The 26,907-nt window shown below is 40.2% G+C and overlaps 1 protein-coding gene across 5 annotated transcripts in view; it reads right to left on the bottom strand.

The window, feature by feature from the left end:
- eif4g1b (eukaryotic translation initiation factor 4 gamma, 1b) overlaps positions 1-26,907 on the bottom strand; it is a 70,406-nt gene that overhangs the window by 20,152 nt on the left and 23,347 nt on the right. Inside the window, exons 4-7 of one of the 5 annotated variants that reach the window (XM_083886238.1) lie at positions 22,762-22,848; positions 17,777-17,971; positions 17,577-17,670; positions 8,830-8,969 (exon numbers count right to left, since the gene is read on the bottom strand). In XM_083886238.1, coding sequence (XP_083742364.1) covers positions 8,830-8,969; positions 17,577-17,670; positions 17,777-17,971; positions 22,762-22,848 — 516 coding nt within the window. Of the gene's footprint in view, positions 1-776; positions 912-8,829; positions 8,970-10,514; positions 10,650-10,992; positions 11,119-17,576; positions 17,671-17,776; positions 17,972-22,761; positions 22,849-26,907 lie in introns of those variants that run through there. The other 4 variants (XM_083886239.1, XM_083886240.1, XM_083886241.1 and 1 more) reach the window with 4 other exon arrangements.

The following is a 26,907-nucleotide window of genomic DNA, read 5'->3' as shown; positions in this document are numbered from 1 at the left end:
TAAAGTGAGGAGGTGATACATCTGCAGGAAAGGTACATAAAGAGTGTAATAAAACTGGCTGTTTACGGCTTCAAAAGAAAAACAGTAAAAAGAAAGGGAGTGGGGAAATAGTGACTAAAAAGTAACTTGCAAAATATGAATTGTGTTTTTGTTGTGTCCTCCCTTTCCAGCTGCTGATCCTCATTCAATGAAAGCTGCATGATTCTAAATACTGAGCTACAGCAAATCCAAACACTAACCACTGCACAAATTCCTCTGCTGCACAACTGAACGTGCTTCAGCCTCTTAGTCACCAGGAAAGCTATCTGACTGAGCTAGAGTCGAGTTGATCGACTTTAAGCCAAACCGTCAAGCGAATTCCTCTGCTGATTTAGGTTGATGTGAAAACTCTCACAGGCAAAGCACAGTCAGTTCAGAAAACAGGCAGCTAATATATAATGTACACACACACACACACACACACACACACAAACAGTCAGAGGCAAAGGGAGAAATGCTAAGAGAAAATCTGAACACTCACTTATAGGTGTGTCCATTCTTTGCACGTGTTTTCTAGTCAGCATTCTTTTCCTGTTTCTTAAACTTTGCATACACAATTTTGGAAGTCGCAGTTGTTACCAAAGTTGTATGAAGCAGAAGCTTTTGAATAATCTAACACACAAAGTCACTGGACAAGGTTTTAACTGAAAAAAGTTAAGAGAGAGCTAATTTACTACTTTTGCTCCTGGACCAAATGTTCACTTAAATAAAAACAACATTTGCCTTTTACTACTGACCTTAACCTGGTTTAGCAAGTCAGCACCTCCTCTGCCGGAGCATGACAAACCCTAGCAGGCCTCTCCTATCCTGGGCCTGAGGAAGCAGTTCCAGTAGGCCCGTGGTTGGACTTTAAATCCCATAAAGCAGGGTGACAGGTAGTTGTAGTAAAGTTTAGGTTCACCTCAGCCTAACTTATACCCATTCAGGGTGATCGACAAAACAGTAGAACAGGACAGAGCTGTGTCTGACTGTCAGTAAGCTAGCTAGCAACTTGACTAACTCCCTCCCTCTTTCATATGCTTAACAGAAAAGGGAGGGGGGGATAAAGCGACTGGCCTTGTAAAGCTATGGTACTGGAATGCACACCCCCCTCGTCACACAGAGGCTAACAGTTGAAGGGGCCAGAGAGTGAAGGAGGGGCAGAGCAAGAGGGAGGGTTTCTAGGAAAATAAAACTTATCAAATGAGCTGCAGCGGGCACAAGGAACTCCCCCCATTTTCTTCATTCTCTTTCACTGCTCCGTCACCCTGCACACTCAAGTTTCTCCCCATTTTTTTAAGATTCAATCCTTCTGAGAGGAGGAGAAGAGGGTGGAGAGGGCAGCAGGGAAAGAGGGGGGAGGCTGCCACAGCAGCAGAGGAAGACTAGTTAGTTAGCCCTTCCGGTGCAGAAGAGGGAGGAGACGGGTGGCCACGTGGAGCTGAGCTATGTGCTGACATGTCCTTCACCCCCTCCCCTCTGCATTTTCTGTCTGACACAACACCGGAGGGAGAGCAAGGGAGAAGAAGAAAAGTAGAAAAGTCCCAATAAAAAAAGCCAACATGCAGGATAAAACATGACGCAGATGGTTGCAGTTAACGATATGATACCACCAGCTAGAAATACTTGAATACATACTTTAAAATACAGAAAGTTTAACCAACTTCCACTTACTCTATCTGATGAAAATGCAACTGCACAGAAGGTCATCGACTACTGATAGCGACATACTGGCTGCGACAGAGCCTTGAGTCATACCGCTGTACCTTTCACAAGATACTGAATCTCTACCTGCTTTCTGCAAAGGCATCACACCCTAAAATATTTAGAATGCAAACCTTGAGGTGTGGTCATGTACACACAAAAACACCTTTACACACGGTCTCACAGCTGAAGTATGAATGCCACTCAGACAGTTTCTTTTTGTCACAGTACTTCGAAGGTGACTCTAATTTTCTGTGGGAGGTAACAGAGATGGTGAGTGTGCGTGGGACCATGAGGCCAGTGGTGCAGTACAGCTGGGGCCAGAAGGGAACAGAGACAAAGTCCACCCAAGGAGACCACAATTACTGATAAGCAGCCATGTATACCAGAAAAAGGCACTTGGATAGCAAGAAAAAGGCACTGAACTCCTCTTTAATGGATTAAAGGATTCATACTGGCGGTGGGAAACTGTCATGTCATGTCATTCTATCTTGAATGATTATGAATGGATGCAGAAACGGGTCTATTCATTTGCCTACTGTTTTCTTGTACTCCATATTGATCCATATTGATTCAAGGACTTAGAAAAATAGAATTATTTTCTGTCAAGATCGGGTGGCGAGATCACTGTGAAACTGATAGCTGTACCATATCACTTTCTACTTCAGTCAGCAGGACAGCCAATTACTTTGTTCGGAGTAAACAAAATGGATTCCACTCAATATCAGCAGATTCTGGAGAACAATGTCCAGGAATCAGTGACGAAGGTGAAGTTGTGTTGGGGCTGGATCTTTCAACAAGACAATGTCCCTAAACACTGCTCAAAATCTACTAAGGCATTCATGCAGAGGAACAAATACAACTTTCTGGAATGGCCATCTCACTCATCCCAGATCTGAATATTATTGAAAATATGTGGTGTGATTTAAAGCGGGCTGTCCATGCTCAGAAACCATCAAACCTGACTGAACTGGAGATGTTTTGTAAAGAAGAATAGTCCAAAATACATTCCGCCAGAATCCAGACTCTAATTGGAAGCTATAGGAAGCGTTTAGAGGCTGTTATTTCTGCAAAAGGAGGACGCACAGCATTTTTCTTTTGTGGTGCCTAAACGTATGCACATGCCTAATTTTGTTTAAATAATTCTTGCACACTTTGTGTAAATCATATAAACTTTATTTCACTTCTCAAGTATCACTGTGTTTGTCTACTATATAATATATTTAACTGACATTTCTCATCCAAACAACCAATGACTTCTAAAGGAAAATCATGAAATTTATAGGAGTGCCCAAACTTTTGCATACCACTATACGAACATGTATGTACGTGTATATACGTATACATACATACACTTATACGCGTACATATACGTGTATATATACATATGTATGTATGTATGTATGTATGGTTATATGGTTATATATATGTGTGTATATTTTTTTAAATTCATATTACAATACGATGCCTTTTTCGACATGGAAATAAAGAACACAAACTAATGGCATAATTGTTCGAATTATAGTATTTGGTAAGTTTAAACAATTGAAGACAAATTCAAGTTTTTAGATCCAGTTCACATTAAGTAAAACAATCTTCAGTCAGGTCAAAAGTTAACCAACGACCCACACAACAATCCAAACTAGTTAAAACCAGTTTCAAGACACACAGACACAACTGATGAGCAGCACAGTGAAGGAAACACTATGAAAATACATACAAAGACAAACCAGTTCAAACTGTGCATGTTTTTGCTCGCCATGAGACAATAATTTTATAAATGAAAAATAAAGCAACTGTCAAACTAAAATGTGCTATAGAAACATCGGCTAAATTATTAAGAAATGTCTTCCTGTGGAACAGCTGCGCAGAAAATAGCATTTGTTATCTTAGCTGGATTGAAGAAGGGTTCTTGTATTTGTGACTCAAATATAACCAAATGTAAATATGATGATTACATGAGAGGCACTAACTGGGGCTTGACTTCACAGAGAGCTACCACATACCAGGAGAGAGCCATCTGAAAGCAAAAGAAACACTAGACTTACTGTAGAAGTGGGAAATATGTCGGGCAGCAGCTTAGTTTTACAGAGCACCAAGTTGAGGTCGAGTTCACGGCACACTAACTCCAAACTCACAACTGACAAAGGACTCTGAGAGGCTGGAGACAGCAAACAGCTGCCACAAAATATACAGTTTTCCAACTGAGGTGCTGAGTTTACATTTTGATGAAATGCTATCAAGATTTGTGGGGTAGATCTGGGAAATAATCCAATAATATACTTTCCTTCAATAACAATATAACAAATGTTCACTATGTTGATATAAAGTTCACACATTTACCCGCCAAACCTACTGGGTAATATTTGTCACACATTAAAACGAAATGCATGCTGTGACAAACCACAAGTTAACAAAGTTGATAAAAGCTGGAACTCTTGCCAAGCTATAGCTAAATGTTAAAGTGAGTCGTAGTCTTGATGACCACTCAAAGCTGCTTTATACTACAGTTTTGCCATTCACCCATAGTACATTTTTTATCACTCACCTTTCACACCCATTCGCACACTGCCAGCACAGACAACGGCAACGTGGGGTTAAGTGTCTAGCCCAAGGACACATCAGCATGTAGACTACCAGAGTTGGGAATCAAACCCACAACATTCAAGTTGAAAGATGACTTGCTCTACCACTAAGCTTTTGTCGCACCCCAACTGGACTAGCTTGAGCTAAGATGAAGAAATCTCACCTGATCCAAGAGGCTTCTTCAGTCCCGAGTCAGAACTGAGATCTCCTCCAACAGGTTATTCCACAACTGATGAGTGAGACCAGAGACGGCCAGGTCACTTTTAAAATGACCAGTATCGGAGGATCTCAGGTTGCATTTAGGCATGTGGGGGATCAGAAATTCTGCTACTCTATGTGTTCTGGTGCTAGTGGTCCACAAGCCTAAGAGTAATCTTTAACATTTCTAAAAATCCAATCCAATTTCCAAAATGGACAGAGAAAGTGAATCTTTCAAGAACTTTTTTTCTTAACATCTGTGAAATTGATTCCCTCCTGTTTAATAAAATATGGCTGATATAAGTGAAGATCTGTAACTGAAAACCAACAGAGAAAGGCAGCTCTGATTTAATTAACATTTTGATTGACACATACAAATCTAAACTAAACCGAAGATTAATTACCCAAATCTACTCCTGTTTACAGTCATTCAATGGTTTTTCCACTCTCTACGTAAAATTAAACTGGTAAAAAGAAGCAAAAATAACCATCTCAGGAGATGATTGGCTTAGCATTTGTAAAACTCAAATGAGCACTTCCAGTTCTGGAAATTGGAGGGAATTTTCGTGTAAGAATATAATTCGATTTGTTATCACCCCAAAAATCAGACAGCATCAGAAAGGTCAGGCAAGTTATGGATGGTGCTGGAGAGAGAGTGGAAATGTTCAGGCGAATCATTTCCAAGTTTTCTGGGACTGTCCGATCATACGATCCTACTGGCAAGATGTAGTGGCAGAAATTAAGTCAATAGTAGGCTTTGGGATTAAACAGGATTTTTGCACAATTTATCTTGGTAATATCTCCCCCAAAATCAATGTTAACGATAAATATTCGATTAAAATAAAGTGAGTAGCCAGAAAAAAGCTATTACTAGAAGGTGGCTATCTAAAGGGTTCTCCGGCTTCCTTCCGCAGTTCAAAAAATGAATGAATGGTTGTTTATCTCTCCATGTGTGTATGAATGATCGTGGTGGTCGGAGGGGCCAATTGCCGTACATTGGCAGCCACGCTTCCGTCAGTCTGCTCCAGAGCAGCTTTGGCTACAGACGTAGCTAAAAACCAGCAGTGAGAACGTGTAAATGAATAATGGGTAATTTGTATGCGCTTTGGGTGTCTAGAAAAGCGCTCTAGAAATGTAATGAATAATAACAATAATAATAATAACAAAAAAAGTGTCCCCACCAAAAGGGGAGTGGGTTGCAATCGTTAAATAAATATATAACATGGAAAAACTGACCTTTTCCTTGAAAACGTGCATGGACAAATTCACTACATACTGGAGGAAATGGCCAGCTCATCTAGAATAAGTGGCCTCTCTTCATAACAGGAGGCTATTAATTATTACCTATGTAACTAATTGTTTTTTGTTTGATTAAAATGCTCCCTCCTGTCCTATTGGATATGCTCTCTCAATGCTTATCGTATACCATTATGAGAAGGCCTCCGCCCTGTGACGGAAATATCCTTAAACCCTGGCCCTATCTCTAACTCTTAATATGTACAAATGTTTTTATTTAGATTCATCTCCCCTCTGCTTATTTTTTTTTTTTTCTATCACCCATCTGTGCTCTTCCCATGTCCTTTTTTCTTTCTTTGCATGATGTAGAATAATTGGCTTTATGAAACTAAAGTAATAAAAAAAGGAAAACCAACAGATGTTTGTTGCTTTAGGAAATGTAATGTTGATCTATCCAGGCTTCCTATCTAAAGCTTGTATTGATTGAAATATACAGTGGTTCATCATGTGGTAAGTGTCATCGTCTAAAAAAGAGAGACAAAAAGCCTGCTGCTGCCTGCAGTGAACTGATTTTCAACAGGAAGGGCAGAAGGGCAGAAGGTATTTCAGGGAAGTATTGATCACTATGATGACGTTGAGTCTCAGAGACCTGTTGAGTAAATCTGGAATACTAGAACTTGACTCATCAACAATGAGACTGTAACAAAAAACCAGGCTGCATTATTTCAGTAGCATCAAGTCACCAGGTTACTATGGTAACATACAGCATATCTACCTAATAGCAATATCACTCACTATCATATAACTTCAAAATATAAATACATATCTTGATATACAATTTAAAACTGTATAAAATGAAATGCATTGGCAGGATGACGCAACAACTGTACACACTCATTTCGAGTTTTGTTTTAAAATGAAATTGCGCTTTAAACACATGAACTGTATTTATGTATTTATACTGACTGATCAGTTCAGTCTGTGCGTCACCTGCTGCTAGCTGCCTCACTTGAAATCTAATTCCATACCGGTACAAATCTCTACTTTTATCGATTTCAAACAGGTTGGTGATCCAGGCACTCAAAACAAAGTAGCAAAGAATTAAGAAGCCTTTATTTTGTTGGCTACATCATCTTATAATGTACATGTTTTGACCAGAGGCCTTTGTCAGGGCAACATTTAAATCACAAGTTTCAAACTGAGTGCGTGGATCATAAACAGACTGTGCTTTTTACACTCAGAATGTTACCTAAGTCAGTTTTTCCCAATCCTGTCGTGCATGTTTTAGATGTTTCCCTACACCAACACACCTGAGTGCACCAGGATTGGGAAATACTGACCTAAGCAACCAAGCATGTTATTTTCTCTTAAACTAAGAAGCTCAAATTGACAAAGATACAATCTCTAGCAATAATCTTGGGTCACTAAAGTTTGGTCACAATCTATTCAAGCCTCCAAGTGTTCCTGTGATAACACAACCATGAGAATGGGGCTGAAAAACCAAAAACAAGTCTCCAGAAACAGCTCTTGCTACTGTGGAGGCAAATCTAAAGTAGGCTAAATCTTCCCTGTACAATAAAGTGTCTACATTACACAACTTGTCTCCAAATAAACAGAAACACTATAACCCATGACACGATGTCAGAAATTCTCACACTGAACTGCAAAACTTGACCCGGTGCTTGACAATGCAAACTGAAGCCATGACGCTCAAATGAAAATATCTCTGAGCAACTTCATCCAAGTCCCACAACGATGGAGCACAGCAGTCATGTATTCATGTGCTTCCTTAAATCCTACCTCCTAGGTTGAGATTTCCTCCCACCTATGCTATACTGTATTTATTAAGGATGCACCGATAATGATTATGCCCTTGTGTACTCACATTTGTATTCCTAAAAATACTTTTATATTGCTGCACCCAATACCACTTTGCACATCTTCAAGTGAGCTGAGCATGTGTGCGGCAATTATTGCATTGTCAGTATTTTGGAAATACTTCTAAATAAGCAATAACGAAAAAAGTAGAGCAGGCTGCTACCTGTGCTCTGCTAGACTGTCAAGAGGAAGAGGAGAAAAAAGTAGCTCCTTCAACACAATTCATTTAATAAATGATCTAAAGAACCAACATGACGAAGCGCCAAGGATTTGTCACTAAATATGAAGTATTGTTAATTCCAGACTAATTCGGGTATATCTGTTGCTGAATTTTTGCTCACCTAAAAATGTGGTGTTCCATTACAAACAAGGCAATCTTCTAGCATATCTAAATATGTTGTTAATGTTGTATTTTGTTCAGTTAATGTGGGCGAAATCAATTTGTTTTCAAAATATTATTTTTGCTGCGATGGCATTATTAAGTACCGAGTATTGGAAAGTACACACATGTAGGCATACAGTCAATTTTTTGTGAGTAATATTTGAGTAGAATAAATTGTTATTGGTGGCCCTCATTACTGTTTAAGAGTTGTGGTCTCACAGCATACATTAAATCAGCAATAGGCAGAATCATTGCATGGTCACATAACCAGATAAAGTTATTGTGTCATCACAAAATACAACAATAATCCAACTTTTTTTCATTATTGAAGGGCTAGAAATATGATAAGCAGAAACATTGGATTTATCTTACAGCAGCTGGGAGGAAAAACAATTTTTTTTTAATTTGTAAACAACACAATATGATATATTCAACATGTGTTTCGTGTAAAAATGGAAGCTTCAGGGCTTGACCTACTCTGCTTAACAGATGCTGTCTAAACTGATAACTGTCTATTTTAGGCAAATTGCTTCCATGTGTTTTTTTTTTACATAAAACTTTATTTTGATAGTCTGTTTTTACATTTGCTTCAATACAATATTTTTTTGTTACATATATGTCCTATGGTTAATGTATGCTTCTGTGTGTGGAGTCAGTGAGTGTCCATCCATCCATCCATCCATGGTCAAACATAAAGCCTTTTCAAGCGTCATCCTGATAATAAAATGTTATTACTTGGAATCATGAAGTCAAAACAAAAAAAATACAGAAAGACTCAACTGTATTTGTGCTATCAAAGCTGCAGTGTTGTTTAATATGAACTTTACCTGTTTGCGTTCGCGTTTGGTGGGGATGTGTTGTGGAGGCTGAGGTGGTGGTTGCTGCTGCTGAGGGGCAGGATTCATAATGACGGGTGCCGCTTGCACCGGGGGGTTGAACTGAGGCTGGGCAGGATAGTAGGCCCCTGCTGTGGATCACACAGAGACAACAAAGTCAATCTACACATGAAATGACTTAATCCTATACCAACATGATAACACAGAGGTACACACAGTAACACAGTAGACACGCTGTGTTTACACAATGACATCCAACATCACTAATGTTCTGAAAGTCATGTCTGGCTGCAGTGGGACAAACAAAACATGGTTTGTGGATTTCTTATAGAGTTCTCAGAAGCGTAGCTCCCCCCTCTGGAACGGTGGACGCACTGCTCCTCATTATCAAAACATTGTTTTAACAATGTTTAAAAATAGCTTCATCACGACTCCCCGCCGCAGTCCCTTTTACGACTTTGACCCGGAGTCAGACCCAGAGTCAGAAGACACTGTCGCTCGTGAAACACCTCCACAACGGACGTTATTCTTCTTCTGCGGTTCAATGTACGCAACCGGATGTGCCCGGACTAGTGCCCGGAGCAGGAGGATCTGCTGTTCAGGAGAACTGGTGTTTACGTAACCGGACCGGGTTTTTTCAGACATCTCGCTGAGCCCGAGATTACAATACAACACAACATTCTCAGCAATGGCTGAACTGTTTGTTTAGAACCTTCAGGGCTTCTTAAACAAGGTAATGACGCAGATACACACTAAAAAACAGCGTTAATTTGAACTTCCGGTCTAGGTCCGCTTTAAGTCTTTCCAGTGCCAGCTGAGGATTTGAGGCATTTATCTAATGTTAATCTAATTGTTACTCACCCATGTGCATAACAGCCATTTCACACAATCAATAATTTGACCAATTATCAAAAGTGTCATATCTTCTAATTAGTTTGTGAAATATTTTGATGTAAAATTCTAAAAATGCTAATAATTATTTGTTAGATGCCGATAGACAGAAATAAACTACTCAATTTTATCTGACATTCAGAGGGAGAAAAAAATAAATAAACAATTATTAATGACAAAGAACTGCATTGAATCCTCACAAGTCAGACCATGGAAGCAACAACCTTTACTAATTTATCTTAAAATGCAATGTATTCATTATATTAAAAAAAAGTCTAATCTGTTATATTTCGATTGTGCAGCCCAAGTATGCTAGCAGTTTCAATAATAGATTTAATTTCTATTAGATAAAGATGTCTCCAATTGCTTCAATTCTACTAATCCCTTTTCTCTTTGTTGCTGAAAATATACTGTAACAGCACATCTTAGGATCTCACCTTCAAGAACAAAACTATCCTTCTGAATAGATATAAACACCTCAAAATTAGATCTTTGTACTTTCTTCATCACTTTTCCCACTCTTCAAGTTCAAAATTTCCCTTCTTGCTGTATTTGAACGCAGCAGCTAACATGGCACCTGCAAAGCACTACAGATAGGCCTTCAGGCCATAACACAGCAAACTGCCTTTCTGTCCATACTTAGACGTGACTATTTCTCATGCATGTAAGAATATTCATTATGCTTAGACAAAAAGACGAGACAAAATAGTTCTAAAAATCACAACCTCTATTGGTCTGTCTAATCAATAATGTCAACAAGACATCCAACCACTCATTGACATTACCTGGCCTTGTAAATGGCCTGAGCGCTACGTCAGAACCAGTCGTAGTTCACATTCACAGGACTGGGATAATGAAATCCTCGGATTGAGAGGGCCTCTTTGAGTGTGGCAGTGGCAAGAGCTCCAGCTCTGCCTCTCTCTCCCCCTCTGTATGCATTTCAGTCTAACTCGCATTACTGAGTCTGCATTGTTGACCAGGAGCTGCACAGCCTAAATATAGTCAAAAATCCACACCGACTGCCACAGGGGGAAGAGAGCATACGCAGGAGGGAAAGGGAGGGAAGATGGGCAGAGAGAGAGGCTGAAGGGGAACATGCTGGAAAAAAGAAAGCCAGACGGCAGAATGAGACTTTTCTTGGACAGTATCCCAACACTGTAAATAAGAGGCTAGAGACACAACTCACAAAGTGGAGATAGAGAGAGCAATGAGACAAGGGGGTGGGGGGCTGCAAAGGGACACAACTATCTGGATGACACCTACCCTCAGAGTCCTGGTGCTCTTGAGAACCACGATTCCCCATGCTGACTGCCTGCTAAGGACAAGTCTGCCTTTAGAGAGAAGAGTGAGAGGGGATTTCTCTTCAAACCCCCCTCTCTGACTTTTTCCTGTCCTCTCTACAGGTGCCCTCTCAGAATGACTTCTTTAAATGCTCAGCCCTCCCTCTTCCAGCTTTTCTCTCCAATTTGCTCCTCCCTCTGACCTTCCTGATTCCTCCCCTGCCTTCCACTTTTTTCACTTTCCTCCCTCCCTTCCATGTGCCCCTCTAGAGTGCACTGGCAGGAAAGATAAACTGTTCAGTTATGTCAATCTCAGTGGCTCTCATTTGGCTGAGGGCCTCCCCGATCGTTCTACCACTGAAAAGTGGTGTGATCCATGCTGCTATAGGCTCAACTGTTTATTATAGCAGTTTATATGATTTAACAAAAGTGTGCTAGAATTATTTAAACAAAATAAGGCTTTGCATACATTTAGGCACCCTTTTCATTTTTTGATTTCAATACCTTTAGCACTAATTATTGGAACTCAAAATTGCTTTGGTAACCTCAGTGACCCTTGACCTCCATACACAGGTGAATCCAATCATGAGAAAGGATATTTAAGGAGGCCAATTGTAAGTGTTTCTCCTCTTTGCATCTTCTCTGAAGAGTGGCAACAAAACAACTCTAAAAATGACCTGAAAACCATGATTGTTCAACATCATGGTTTAGGAGAAGGATACAGAAAGCTATCTCAGAGATTTAAGCTCTCACTTTCAACTGTGAGGAACATTGTGAGAAATTGGAAGACCACAGGCACAGTTCTAGTTAAGGCCTGAAGTGGCAGACCAAGAAAAATTTCAGATAAGCAGAGGAGAAGGATGGTGAGAACAGTCAGTCAACCCACAGACCAGTTCCAAAGACCTACAACATCATCTTGCTGCAGATGGTGTCACTGTGCATCGTTCAACTATTCAGCACACTTTACACAAGGAGATGCTGTATGGAAGAGTAATGCAGAAAAAGCATTTTCTCTGCACCCGCCACAAACGGAGTCGCTTGAGGTATGTTAAAGCACATTTGGACAAGCACGCTTACTTTTGGAATAAGGTGCTGTGGACTGATTAAACTAAAATAGAGTTATTTGAGCAAAACAATCTTGGTAAAATCTTGTTAAAGTTGGGGTCGCATGGATTCCACTCAATATCAGCAGATTCTGGAGAACAATGTCCAGGAATCAGTGACAAAGTTGAAGTTGGACCGGGGCTGGATCTTTCAACAAGACAATGACCCTAAACACTGCTCAAAATCTACTGAGGCATTCATGCAGAGGAACAAATACAATATTCTGGAATGGCCATCTCAGTCCTCAGACCTGAATATTATTGAAAAAAATGTGGTGTGATTTAAAACGGGCTGTCCATGCTCAGAAACCATCAAACCTGACTGAACTGGGATGTTTTGTAAAGAAGAATAGTCCAAAATACATTCCGCCAGAATCCAGACTCTAATTGGAAGCTATAGGAAGCGTTTAGAGGCCGTTATTTCTGCAAAAGAAGGACGCACAGCATTTTTCTTTTGTGGTGCCTAAACTTATGCACATGCCTAATTTTGTTTAAATAATTCTTGCACACTTTGTGTAAATCATATAAACTTTATTTCACTTCTCAAATATCACTGTGTTTGTCTCCTATATGATATTTCTTATTCAAACAACCAATGATTTATAAAGGAAAATCAAGAAAATTTACAGGGGTGCGCAAACTTTTGCATAGCACTGTATGTGGGACGTTTAGGAAATCCCTCAACTTTGGAGGAAGGCCACTTAAAAACATATTGCATCAGTGCTGTTTGTATGTGTTTCTACCCGACTGCTATATAATGGCAGATTTCCAACTGCTCTACTCACCTCGGCACAGTTAAGTTGCCTTTCCACTTGTAGTGTTTGTGTGTGTCGCGTGAAAAAACAAAGCCGCAGTTTCAAGCAGCCATGCAGTGATGACTCCGCCCACATTGAGTAGGTTCTTTTTTTGGAATGTTTTTTTTGGTCATCAAGGTGAACACATACAGAGTACATCTGTGCCACCATCTTACCCCTAGAACAGTGTCTGTGTACAAAGCAAACAGTGGACATGCATTAGTCTGAAAGCCATGTTTCACTGTCACATGACCAATTATTTAGTGTCATAATCCAAACTGCTGTTCAAATATGCGACTCACAGAATGACCAATGTGATGCTCACCTTAGACAAAAATATGTGGAACTGCCATACAGATAACTGCTGCAGAAATAGAGTAATAGAGAGAAAAAGAGTAATACCTGAATTTCAATGCACTTGTAAGTAATATACAGGATTTGTATCCAGACAAAACAGCACAAATGTTGGGATTAAAGTTTGTCACAAAGGTAAATCCAAACAAATTATTTCAATCATAAAAGTCTTGAAATTACTAATGAAGGCAGCAGTGGATAAACAATTCCCGTGTGCCGTGATGTAAAATAGATGATTTCACAAAGAGCTGCACTTTAAAGCATCATTTGAGATTAGCCAACAATCAAAAGACCTGGTTGGATGCTCTCAAAGTGGGTAAATTCTAGCATCAACATGCATCTCTTGACATTGCTAGAAAAGTTTACCACAAGGAAAAAAGCTTTCTAAAGTAAAATGGATAAGTGCATGCGTCTCTGTTCACTGATGGCATGTGTTACAAACAAATTTGAAGATAAGCTAGTTACACCTGTGTGTATTAATCAATGTTTAAAACGAGTTCACAAACATCAGCTATCTTAAGACACAAAGGGTGGAATACAGAAATTGAAATGACCTGAAATTAATTGTTTTTGTAGTCAAATCTATCATACTAGATTTGCTTCTGCATTCCGTATCGGGGCATAGTTCAAGTACGATGCACATCATCCAATACATGTGCTACACGGTAAGGTGTAAAGAGTGGCCAAACAGGATGACTTGTGTTTTTACATACCTGTATTCAGAGGTGTACATTCTATTGCTAATGAGCTACAGTTTAAACAAACACAACACATAGTTAAGATGTCTGTTGATAAAGTGGGGTCATCAGCAAGTTTGTTCTTGGCATCGCCAGGTCTTGTAGTGTATTTACATGCAGCCACCTCTAGAGGGTGTGGCAACCCATTAGATCAAAAGCAAGCATGTCTGCAGCAATAATGTATGATGTACATGTTAATTAATATTAATGACTAAGTATGATACAACTAAAAAAACACACATATATCTATGACTTATGATTAACACATTACTAATTATTTTGTTTTATGATTATTTAAAGAAAATTTAAATTAAATCTTAAAAGTTCTTATTTATTCTGATATGAATGGTTTATTTTTGTACTCCCATTTTGTACACCCATTTGACTTCAACACCACCCACTTCAGCAAGTTTTAACATTTTCCACAATCACCACACCCTCGCAGAGAACAGCACACTGATTGCTGCATTTCATTATGGTCATATGGTCTATGTTAGCTGACAGAAAGAAAGGTCATCTCATGGGATTCCTGCTTTTGTTACTACTGAATCTCAACACACTACTCACATTCTGGAGAGACATCCTGCTCTTTTGTTTAGAGGAAATTCAAAATAAATAATTATCACACTGAAGAGATTGTGGTTGTATGAGGTCCTAACAGACTGAGACACATGCACTCCAAAGTCCAGCAGCAGTGGATCAACAGCTCTTGTGTGCATTGATGTAACATCTCTGATTTTCTCTTTTGACTTTGTTCCAGGAAGTGTGCTGTATACAAAGCCACACAGACATTTGTTCTGAATACCAAGTGGCTGTTTTGGGCAATCAAACCAGCAATAATAATAGTTGTTTTTATTATTATCACTACTTTTCATATTTTCATGAAACAAAAGCACAAATTTCACCAAAAACACACAAGGAAATCTGAAAAGAAGTAAAAATGGGTGGAACAAAACAAGGATATCATCATTAAAAGTTGTAATGTTACCAGTGCTTCTAACACAGGGAGAGACCATAGTCCCTTTAGGATACACATTAAAATATGGCGTGTTGCAAGATGCAAGGAGGAGGCTGTTTTAGTCCTATGGACGGGCGGAAACCAGACTGTTACAGTTACATACAGATTATTATGAGAAAAATGGGTGGGGAGCTGAGTGGCTCTTTTTTCAGGGATTTTTGAGATGAATGGGAGATCTGAGATTTTTAGGTTACTGAGGTCATTTGGGTCTTTTTTCAGAATCAGCTGCTATTTTTATTGTCGACAGGACAATTTATTTCTGTGATGAGGGGGAGCAGGGATGGAAGGGTGGCTGGTCCCTGCTCCCTGACTAGAATGGTAGGGAGGGGGTCTAACTAGCCGGGAGAAGATTTTATTTAATGAGATCAGAAATGACAGAAGCAGAGGGTAGTGTAGACTGCAGACAGATTTCATTAGCGAAGTAAAAAAAAATGTTTTTCCACTTGGAGCCATGTCTTTACTGACCAAACCCAACCATTGCTGAAGCTGAAATAGACAACTACCGTAAATTCCGGACGACAGAGCGCACCTGATTAAAAGCCGCATGCGCTAATTTTAGAAAGAAAATCAATTTTGTACTTGCACAAGCCGCACTGGATTTTAAGCCGCAGTTATCCCACATTGTAATATGAAAAATTAGCTCAAAAACATTCATCATATCTTCTTATTACTGTAAGAAGTGAGTCACTGACAGCGGGTGACAAGACGACAGGTGTCGTGCCAATGTAGGTATCCCCGACAGAAAGTGTTACTCCTGGCACTCCAGTATATCCTAATAACTGGTAAAAACATGTACCATATACTGCATCCTACCAGAAAAAGTCACTGATCGTCTTCTCCATCTTCCTCCTGCGCACTAAAACCATCAAAGTCCTCTAATTCAGTGTCCGAATTAAACAGCCTCAGGATCTCATCACTCACTTCAGTCTCCTCGTTTTCACTTCTTCTTTTTCACGCAGCAGTCCAGCCTTTTGGAACCCGTTGGTGATGGTTGATGTTTTGACACGGCTCCACGCATTAAGGATCCACTGGCAGACTTGAGTTAAAGATGCTCTTCGCATGTGGCCTGTTTTGGTAAAGGATTTCTCACCGTTCGTCATCCAAGCCTCCCACTCTTCGCGCAGTGCCACTTTAAATGCCCGGTTCACGCTGCGAAAAAAGCCCCCTGGTCGCTTTGAGCCCCCTGGTCGCTTTGAGTAGCACTCTCTGAGCCAATCCTTCATTAGGCTCTCCATCATCCAACCTTTCTTATTGACTTTCACCACGATTTCTTTTGGGAATTTTTCCTTTGGCATTGTCAGCCGCTTAAAAATCACCAGCGGTGGAAGCTTTAGTCCAGATGCTGTGCAGCTCAGAACACACGTAAAATGCGTTCTCTCGTGTCCGCTCGTTTTCAGTGTGATGGATGATTCACCTTATTTATTTACAGTCCGAGTGAGAGGCAGGTCAAACGTCAGAGGTACTTCATCCATATTTATGATATTATCTGGCCCGATGGAATTCTCCGCTGTCTTCGTTTGAGTGAATGTATGGAAGTTAAAAAAAAAAAAAAAAATTACCGTAATAAGCCGCACTGTATCATAAGCCGCAGTGTTCAAAGTGTGGAAAAAAAGTAGCGGCTTATAGTCCGGAATTTACGGTATATTGTTTTGACTTAAACGTGTCATTATGATGTTAAAACTGAATAACTGTGAGAGAAAAACAACCCAATCTGTACTTGGCCCACTATAAAATTTGCCATTGGTATGTTATTTTCTTGGCCACAGAAAGGTAACGACTTAATTTACGCCCCGATGGAACGGTGTTAGCACATTCATAGACCAAAACAATGAGGAGAACAGTGCTGTGTCAGCATATGTTGCCAGTGACAGAAAAGGCAGATGCTGGAACTGTCAAATTGACAAAAATAACTCGAACTAAAAAGCCAAAAATAATCCAGTTTTAAGTTTGGATGTAGATTCCCAGTTGGTAAAGTGAGAATCATTGACATCTTAAAAACTGCTGCTGCCGTTTACACCCCTTGTTCCATGTTAATGAACTAGAGTTCCTGTGCAAAACGAAGGTTTCAAGGTCTGATTTGAGCTTTTGAACAAAATTAATAGTTACATAATAAGTTTGTGATTTCTGAAATTTCAAAATAACCAGGTATTTTGGCCAAAGCTGATAGAACAAAGCTGAAACATCCTGAAAACCTGACGAGGACTACAGAAAATACATTAAAAGATAATGGGAATGCATCTTACATCAACAAATACCTAGGTATCAGTTATAGGAATGACCTGTTGAAGAGCTTTGCCGTTTTGTTTTTGCTATATAAATGAACACAATCAAAATCATACACTTGGCCTACAGTATGTCAGCTTTTAACATCAACAAAGCTGTGTGTGTGTGATGGTTTGATTTGATTCTGTACAAGATCAGTCAGACTAACAGTCTGACCTTAATCAGACTAAGTTTTTTTTTTTTCCAATCTCATGTATACGTAATGTGTGTAAAAGCCCTGTTAAGTGTGTCTTAGGTGTGTGAGTGGCTCAGGTGAGGCCCCAGGTAGAGCCTCTTACCATAAGTACCATATTCAGCTGGGCTGGTGCCTGGGTAGAAGCCTGGGGTGCCTGGGTATTGCTGGGCTGTGGCCACGTAGGTAGCTGACCGGTACTAATGAAAGAAACGGAGATGAGAATCAATTTGTGTATTCATGTTGTGCCATTATGGTTTCTACTGAAGAAAAATCTGTCTGTGCCACTTGCAGAAAACATCCTACCTGTCCTGGTATGAAGTAGGCCGGTCCTTGTGCTGAGCTGGGGAAGGATAATTGTTGCCCGGGAATCATCATCATTTGGGAGCCAGGGCCCGGCTGGTAAACATGGGTGGGTGTCACGGGGCGAGGGGCATTGCTGGGAGGGACACCTCGAGGCCCACTACCGGGAGGCAGGCTGCCCCTGTTGGTGTAGTAGGGCTAGAAAGCAGAAAACGGGCATTGGCGTAAAAGGGGAGAGAAAGCAGTAGGGCAAGGGTGAGGATAAACATTGAGATTATAATAGTGGGAAAAATAAAAAAGACGTGAGAAGAAAAATGGGATGAGAAGAGGAGAAAATGAGACAGAAATTAGGGAATTATTAGTTGTCTTTCTGAAGCTTTTGACCCACCCACACCTTTATTTGATTATTATCTTTAAAAACAAGTGGAGGTAACGTGTGTTCAGCCCGACAGCAAGGCTGATAGCTTGTCCATGAACTGGTGGCTTTACTCCAGATGGGAACATACTGGCCCTGCCTGACAGAAGAGATAAAGCAGCTAATGCTGGTTCATTCAGAGCGTCCTCATTGACATTCTGCTGCTGCCCTGGGAGCCAACTGCCGTAAATGAAATGACACCACGCCAACAAAGCACAACATTGCCAAATATTAGTCACACATACACACGCACTCACTCCTCAGGAGGATGAGAGGGATATAATGATGGAAAAACTGGAAGAAAGGGGGGGTGAGTTACCTGTAACGACCTGAAGCTTCCCTTCAGCGGCACAAACAGATCACACACACAGACACACATCAAATAGAGGCAAGAAGAGAGGGAGTGAGAAAAAGAGAGAGCACCACAATCAGTTAGAAAAAGCCCAGGAACCATCCATCGTGTGCCAAGCAGTGAATCAACAAGCAGCATGCAGAGAAAAGGCCAAACAGGGAACCTAGTTCCTCTTGGAAAACATGGAATAACATCCAACCAACATTCTTCAGCTACAACTAAAAGGTGTCCTTTATTTGTTTTTGCTATGGCAAAGAAAGAGCCTAGTGTTGATTACGCAGTTAGATTGAAGCTACAAGTTTGATACGGTTGTCACAGCAGAGTAGAACATGAAGACGACGTTAATTTACTTTGTTGAATATAATCTCAGCAACATGATAATGTGGCATTAAGAGCAACAGCTGACATACTTTACACTATTTACTTATATATTTATTTATGACCTGGGTCTTGTCAGATTGGTAGCACCATGTTAATTAGTCCTTTTTTTAATGGATCTACATCATGCATACAGGCTCAGCAGTTCGTTAGTTGTTTGTTAAATAGGAGAGCGAGCATGAGGACATTGACATAAATCCAACCACATTTCATCCCCTACAATACAGATTTCTTTTAAAGTCTGTAATAAGAAAACTGTGTTGACTGCAGACCAGTTTTTGCTCCCTCTCCCGCCATGTTTCTATCAATATTAAAATCAGAAATACATTATATTTGAGAAGGGTAGATAGCACAAACGTGTTTACATGAAGCTGTTTTATTCTCATCAGACCTTTCATTCTGATTATTTGTGTACTAGCTGATGATCAACACTTCAGGCTAACAGGCTGAAAAAGTTGCCAATGCAGCAATTACATATACATGTGTCTAATGTATGTGACAAACTACAGCTGGCCATCTGCCTTGCTAAGAGAGCAAAGTGATGTGTCTCGCATTAGTGAGATATGATGATGCCAAGACTAAGACACCATTTCTAAATTACATTTCTGTTTTTTTTTTTTAAATCCTTGCATGCAAATATCATATGGCTGATTACTGTGGTGGTCTTATTATTCTTGGAGAAGTAATATACTATACTCTATACTATACTATTCTATACTCACAAACATGTCCTACAAGATAAATTACTGATCCATTAATATTTAAGTACAATGAAAATACCAGTATAATGTGGTATTTTGTGAAAACAAATCTTATAATCTGTTATTTATATACATTTATTTATTTCACAAAACAGAATCCCCTCCACCCCCCACTCAACCCCTGTCATGTTCATCAGCTGGGCTGTTAGTACCTGTTGGTGTATGGTTCGGGGCCCTGGGGCAAACTAGGAGGAGAGGCAGACAGAGCACAGTTTAGAAAAAGCACAACATTCATGCATCACTCTCCACTAACAGGTTTCTTCCAGTTGTGCATTTTTAAAACTGCAATTACAGGGATAGTTTTTTTGTTGTTATTTTTTGGAATTTGGCTTTATGAGGAACTGACACTGACTGAAGAGTAATGGCATTTTTCCGTTACCCAGTTGCAGCTAGGCTCAACACGGCTCAGCTCAACTTTTTTTTTTTGCTTTTCCATTTGCGATAGTAACTGCTCTAGTGAGGTTCCACGCTAGCTGAGAAGATATTTAAGAAGTCGACAGACTGTCGGTCGCTGATTGGTCAGAGAGTGTCAGCACTTTCAAGTCATGAGCACAACGTCCAACACAGAAATCAGTGGTGAACAATGCCAAACTTCAAATCTTTAAACAGTGTATTAATCTCCAGCATTTAGCAAAGAAATGCCTAAAATTTCAATCAGAGGAGTCTAGTGTATTTAGTGACAGCACTGCCGAAAGCCGGTGATCAAGAGCCGCATCGCAACCACTTCAGTTGTATTTTAGTTCAGTGTGTGGACAGGGTAGCTGCTGGTCGATTGCTGCCTTGTTTAGACCAATAGCATAAACAAATAAATTCAAAAGTAATACATTTTAACTCACTGACGGACAGAAAAACAGATGCAAGACTCCTGTGTACAATGATGTGAAATTAGTAACTTTCTCAATGGACTTTGGTGTGATAAGTGAGCGGTTCAATTCAGTTTCAGACGAAACAGAGCAATACCACCAGAAATCGTGAGGCAGTATAGAGTTAATAGTCCAATCAGTCAGGAAATGGTGATGAAGAGTCTATGTAGGGCTGGGCAATATGGCCTAAAAATAAAATCCCTGATTTATTTATAATTAAAAAAAAGACAAAATAATTATTCATATGATGTACTATGTTTAAATGCATGACATTTTACACACATACATAGTGTTTCAGTGTCAGTTAATTAAAACATTTGAAATGCGTCCTCCGTAGCACAGACTCTGTGTCTCTGTCACAGTCTCTGGACTAAAATACAGCGACAGCGTGATGCCAGACGTGGACCAGACTACTGTGTTAAATATTGAGATTTTAGACATTTCCCTGATAATTGTGGGAGATTAACCAACGTTTTTGAGATCCCTAAATATTTTTAAATGATCTACAGTTTGGCACTGTTCATTTGTTCGTTGTTTGTTGAAATGGGCTTTAAATAAAGTTTGCAGTGTGCAGTCACTTGTTCCGTCTGTCGCCGTAAACCCAAACCAGTTCCAAATCACTGAAGATACTAGTCCTTTCTTGGGAATACAATTCTTGCACTCGTTTGTGGTAGTCGTGTTGTTGCTGTGTGTGCATCCGTGTGCGGAGGGGAAACAAGTAGGGGGGTTCCACACGGAAGCTTCCGAGGGCAAAAGGTGCGCCGTAGTAAGAGGAGAAAATAAATCGTCCAGAACAAAAAACTTGAATTAATCGATAAAATCGATATATCGTCGAGGCCTAAGTCTATGCAAGCATTTAGGTCTCGTCATCAATCTCCCTCATCAGCAACACCAACGGGTATTATTCCCCATTAGAGACAACTTCAAATTCTGCCATTTTGTACCAAGCACAATAAAATAATCTCTTCAATGGGCACCATGTTTGTTCATGCCTGCAACCTGGTACTCGGTCGACACTGACCTCTAGAGGAAGCATTGTGTAAACATCCATACCAACACAAAAGACGCAGAGGTATGTAGTGTAATGACACAGATAACGTTTGGGACATACATGTGTAAATGGATGAAAATGTAGTATAAATGGGCCTAAAGAGGTCAAGATAATCTTAAGATATTGTAGGGTTTAGCGGCCATAGATTGTATTCGATGATCCTTTTGTTAAGTGGCTAAAATCAGTTTTTATTGTCACCACTGGCAACCATAATTTGATTGAGAGCTAGGGTCCATGTCTCAAGCTGGTTCCTGCTGCAGGTGGCAAGTCAGCACTTGTGTCAGTACCGCTTGCAAACATGAACCATAAATAAGATGGACACGCTCAGAAGGGTCTGCTCACTTCAGCCATTTACAGACATGAACTACAAAACAATCTTCAGAAGATTCCAATATGACAAACCAGCAGGAGCCAGGGGTATTGACAACAGCAGGAGAACAGAGGAACCGAAAGCATCCACAGGAAGGGTAAAGCCTGGCTGGAGCATGCACGAGGCAGAACTCCTGCTCACTCACTTACTATAATTTAACAAGGAGCTTTTCCTGCCGTGTTCTTATATGGACTCAGTCAAACATTATATGGAAATTTGACTGAAGAAGTTCCAGAAAATGTCCAAACTTCAGCACATGTCTGAAAGCAGAAACTAATTGCAACTACAAACAAAATAAAAAATACAAAATACAAGCACCATAAATTTTGAAAACAAGTTGGGATTAGTTTGTGAGGCAGAGTGCAAAGGACAGGCTGACACCAGAGACCAATGCGAAGCAAAATTGGTGAGGAGTAGGAAAACGAGACATGCAGACATTCTAAGATATTCACACTTAGTATCTGCCTACTTTCAGATAGCGACAGTGAGCAGCAATTATTCCAAAATTGCCACATAAGGACAGTTGCAGCATGAAGACAAGACCTTGATGGCATCTCTTTCAGGTTTTTCCTGAATTAGTCCGTCTCTCACATCTCTGACAGAAGTGAGGGTCAAGAAGAACAGATATCCAAGCAGCACAGAAATTAACTCAGTCATTTGTGTGGAGGGAAATGATTTTCAGCAGCACAAAGGTGAATTTTTGAATATCTGTCATCTCCTATATGTGAGAAAAGGAATGAAGCAAAGAGTGCAGGCGTGTGCCGTGGGGAGGGGTGGATGAGCAGTGGGCAGGCCTACCTGTCGGGCCTGTGGTGTTGAGTTCATTTGTGGAGGTGGCGGGGTGGCAAACACAACAGAAGGGGGCTGCCCAGGTGGGAATGAAGGCTGCAAGAGACAGGAAGTGACAACAGTAGAAGTGAGTGGAAGGCAGTCGGGATAAGAAAGCAAGTGGGATGAAAAACAGATGAGTGGTCAACAAGTATATAGACAGTGGGGCCAATATTTGTGCTCAGGTTAACACTGTGCATTGTATGATTTTTTGTGATTTTGGGATCATATTTTAATCATGAGTGCACAAAGGAATAAAGTAGAGAGTTCTCTGGAAACACATATTTTATAAAAGCCATTCCCAGAGACTGGATCAGAAAAACCACAGATGGGTTGCTGGAGATTATTCTGGGAGTTGCCAATTATATTTGCAAAAAAAGTCCAACCTTGTACCATAGATTTATGTGCATTAGATGTCAAACACATACATAAAATTGAAGTGATTCATTTTCACACAAGCATCTTGGAAATGTCTGGTTTAGAATTTCAAAATGATATTAACAGGCAGAAGTCCTTATATGCACAAATTTGCTCTTGCCATGATTTATATTGTTTATTGTGGTGTGATGATTTGTCATCTTTAAAAAGTGAGTTCCCCTATAAACGTTTGAGAAATGAGCCTTAACGTGACTGGTGCGTTTGTTTAAGATGCAGTTGTATGAGTTACTGGAATGTGTTGTGATGCGTGCTGTGCAAACTAAGACAGATACGGTAACTTCAGGCGGGCTGCCTGGGTGATTTTGGCTGCCACCTTGGTTGAAAGAGGGCAGAAAACAATGTTTCCAGTGAGTACTTGACACAATAGAACTATGAGCATTGAAGTGCCTCTATAACGTGGAACCACGCGAACTTCTCGTGTCATATGCCGCAAGCATTTGCATCGTATACGCAACCATTTGCCGCGCGGCACCTTCCTGCATTACTACATTCAACAACCCCCAACGTTGTTTCTTCCAACAAGACAAACACGCATGCATTAAAGTTCTCCATTGCCACAATAAGTTCGGCGACAATAATAACAACACTCTCACAAGATAGGGATGAGACAAACACGTCCTGTGTTGATTAAGTTGGTGAATAAAAACTGAAACTCCGAGTTCAGCTGTTTTCACTGGTGGTACTGGGCAAACTGGCTAGAAAGATGGATAGATTATTTATAGAATAGACTATATATAGAGAATAATATAAAACAGTGAATAAAGTAAGTGTCTGGATAGAGATAAGAGCAAAAGAGATTTTTTTTAATTAAATGATCTGTAATTAACTGATCTAATTAATCTAAGTTTTAGGCCTATATGGTTTTATTTACACCTTTTGACTTTGACTTTTTAGCATATCTTTTTCATTTTTTCATGCATATTAAAAATTTGCCAGGTTGTGTATTTTTGAGGGTGTTTGTTTATAGTCCAAAGTGTGCTCATTGAAATCCATTCAAATCACTATTTTCGATCCTGCTCAAATATAAAATGAAAAACATGAATCTTCTAATTTGAAGCATGAGGCTTCAAATGTGTGCTCTGACAGATCTCTATAACAATTACGTCATTTCTTTTTTGGCACATGGAGAAAAAAAACAGCTTTTTCTGATCAAGGGCACTCCCACTAAACCCCGCCGCCCCTCTCTCCACATAAGGTCTAAGGCAGTCATTTTGCATGAGTGTGTGAGTACATGTGTGTGGGCTAGGGATGGGAATATCATTTTTAGAGTCGATTGTCGAGGTCCACGTGTCAATTTTGTCGATTTTTTTTTTTTACAGCAGCAACAACAGCAGCAATGCGGGGGTGGAACTATACTACAGTGTACTACTTCGTTTTAGGCTCAAAAACATGGCTGTAATGTCCATTATTGACCATCAAAGCAGTGATAATAAAAATGTGGGGCAAAAAAATTAAAAAAGAAAAAAAGCAGAGCACAGGTGTGTTGCCAGACGGCTCAGGTTTTTGTACCTGCGCTTGTTGTGTCCACCAGAGTGCAGGATCTTGACTGGTTGAGATGCTGTCTTCATTCGTGTAGAAGGCTTATTGTTGTGACCCCCACCCCCGTCCTAAACATTAGCGCATGCTCGTTTGCACTGGGCGTGCGCACACACACGCACGCTTGGACACGTGCAGCCACTGGAGAGAACTGCTGTTGTCTCCATGTAGGCTAACGTTACAGGTGACTGGCCGCACACTCATCCTACAAGCCAGCTTTTGAGCACCACAGACAGCTGCCGAAGCTCCATAGTTACCTTACCGACACCTATTCCATTCACAAAAACGGGCCGATGACTCATCCTCAATGCGCGCACCATCATGAGACAGTGCAGGGAGCCTGGACAGCAGGATCACCTTTTCGTGCACAGCTTCTTTAACCTCGTTGGTGGTGAACTTTACGTGTTTGTGACACTTCGACTTTTTTTAATTTAATTTTTTTTTTGTCGAGGTGCGCACGTGTCGATTGTCAATCGATTTGTCGACAAAAAAGTCCCATCCCTAGTGTGGGAATGTGTGCATATGAGTGTGCATTTACAGTGTGTACGACTTGCGCATAAAGGCACAAGTCGCTTTCAAGTGGCATCTTTTCCAGGGCCACTTTTCATGTGAATTTTCAAAGCACATCTCCAAAGCACCCCGACATCTAAATTGTGGGTTCCCCACAGCTTTGGAATATCCAAAACACAGGGGATTTCCCAGTACATCAAATGTACAGCCAAAATTAGGCTCAGGACTAAAGGCCACATTATACTTCTCCGACTGCGTATGCGTTATCCGTCTGCGTCACCACGGAGACGCCTCGAGCATTTATACTTCTGCGTCGTGGTGACGGACACTCGCTGCAATTTCCCGCCCGATCAGTAGGGGTCGCTGCGCAAGGTTGTTGTGCTTCTGGCTACAGTGAGCAATGGCGTCCGAGAAAGAAAGAGAGAGAAAGACTGCTGTTGTTGAAAAAGTGGCCGTTTCTCACTTTTCTGTGTCACGGAACGCAGTTTTAAGATAATTTGAGGCGAGAAATTGGCCATTTAGAGTCTAAACATGTGCTGTGTGTGTTAAGATATGACGTATTTATAGTTCGACAGCGGCGTTATCGGCGGGGATCAGCTCCGCCTCTGTCAGGACGCCCGGAGCGCACTGTGAGCCGGCACAGAGCAGCTTAGCTCGGCCTGTCCTGAGGACCAATCGCAGCTCTTGCCGTCTCCGTAGTCCCTTGACGGAGTGACGGACACTTAAAAAATATTCCGTGCACCCGGAGACGACGCAGAGGCTCTTCGACAGGTTCTGCGTCGACGCAGAGGACTCTGCGTAGCTACGCAGAGCACTTTACGCAGGAGTATAAATTGGGCTTAACTCCAGAACCCCCCTGCTATGCCGTGGCCATTGTTAGTGAGCTGATTGACACTTTTGATTTATTTTTCAACACAGAGATAAAAAAAACTGGGGGGGTGACTGTAACTATTGATAATTTATTTTCCTCTGTTGGGCTGGCAGAGGAGCTGCTGCGAAGAAAGATCACCATGGTTGGCACGATACATAAAAACCAACCAGAACGTCCCCCTCAGCTCCTCCATCTTTGCGTTCGCTCCAACTTACACCCTGGTGTCCTACACTCCGAAGTGTGATAAAATGTCCTCCTGCTCAGCACCAAACACCGGGAGCCGGAGATCAGCAGTGGGGAGAAAAAAAAACCCCAGATCATTCTTGATTATAACCGTAAGGAGTGGATACCACGTATGGAAGTTCTTCATTACAGCACAGAGAATAATGAATAATTATAGTATATATATACACATATACATATATATATATATATATATATATATATACACATACATATATATATATATATATATATACACATATACATATATATATATATATATATATACACATATACACATACATATATATATATATATACACATATACACATACATATATATATATACACATATACACATACATATATATATATATATATATATATATATATATATATATACACATATACACATACATATATATATATATACACATATACACACACATATACACATATACATATATATATATATATATATATATACATATATACACATATACATATATACACATATACATATATATATATATATACAC

Source organism: Microchirus variegatus, assembly GCF_963457635.1.
Source record: "Microchirus variegatus genome assembly, chromosome: 3".
Taxonomy (NCBI): domain Eukaryota; kingdom Metazoa; phylum Chordata; class Actinopteri; order Pleuronectiformes; family Soleidae; genus Microchirus; species Microchirus variegatus.
This window is presented reverse-complemented; position numbering and strand designations above follow the sequence as displayed.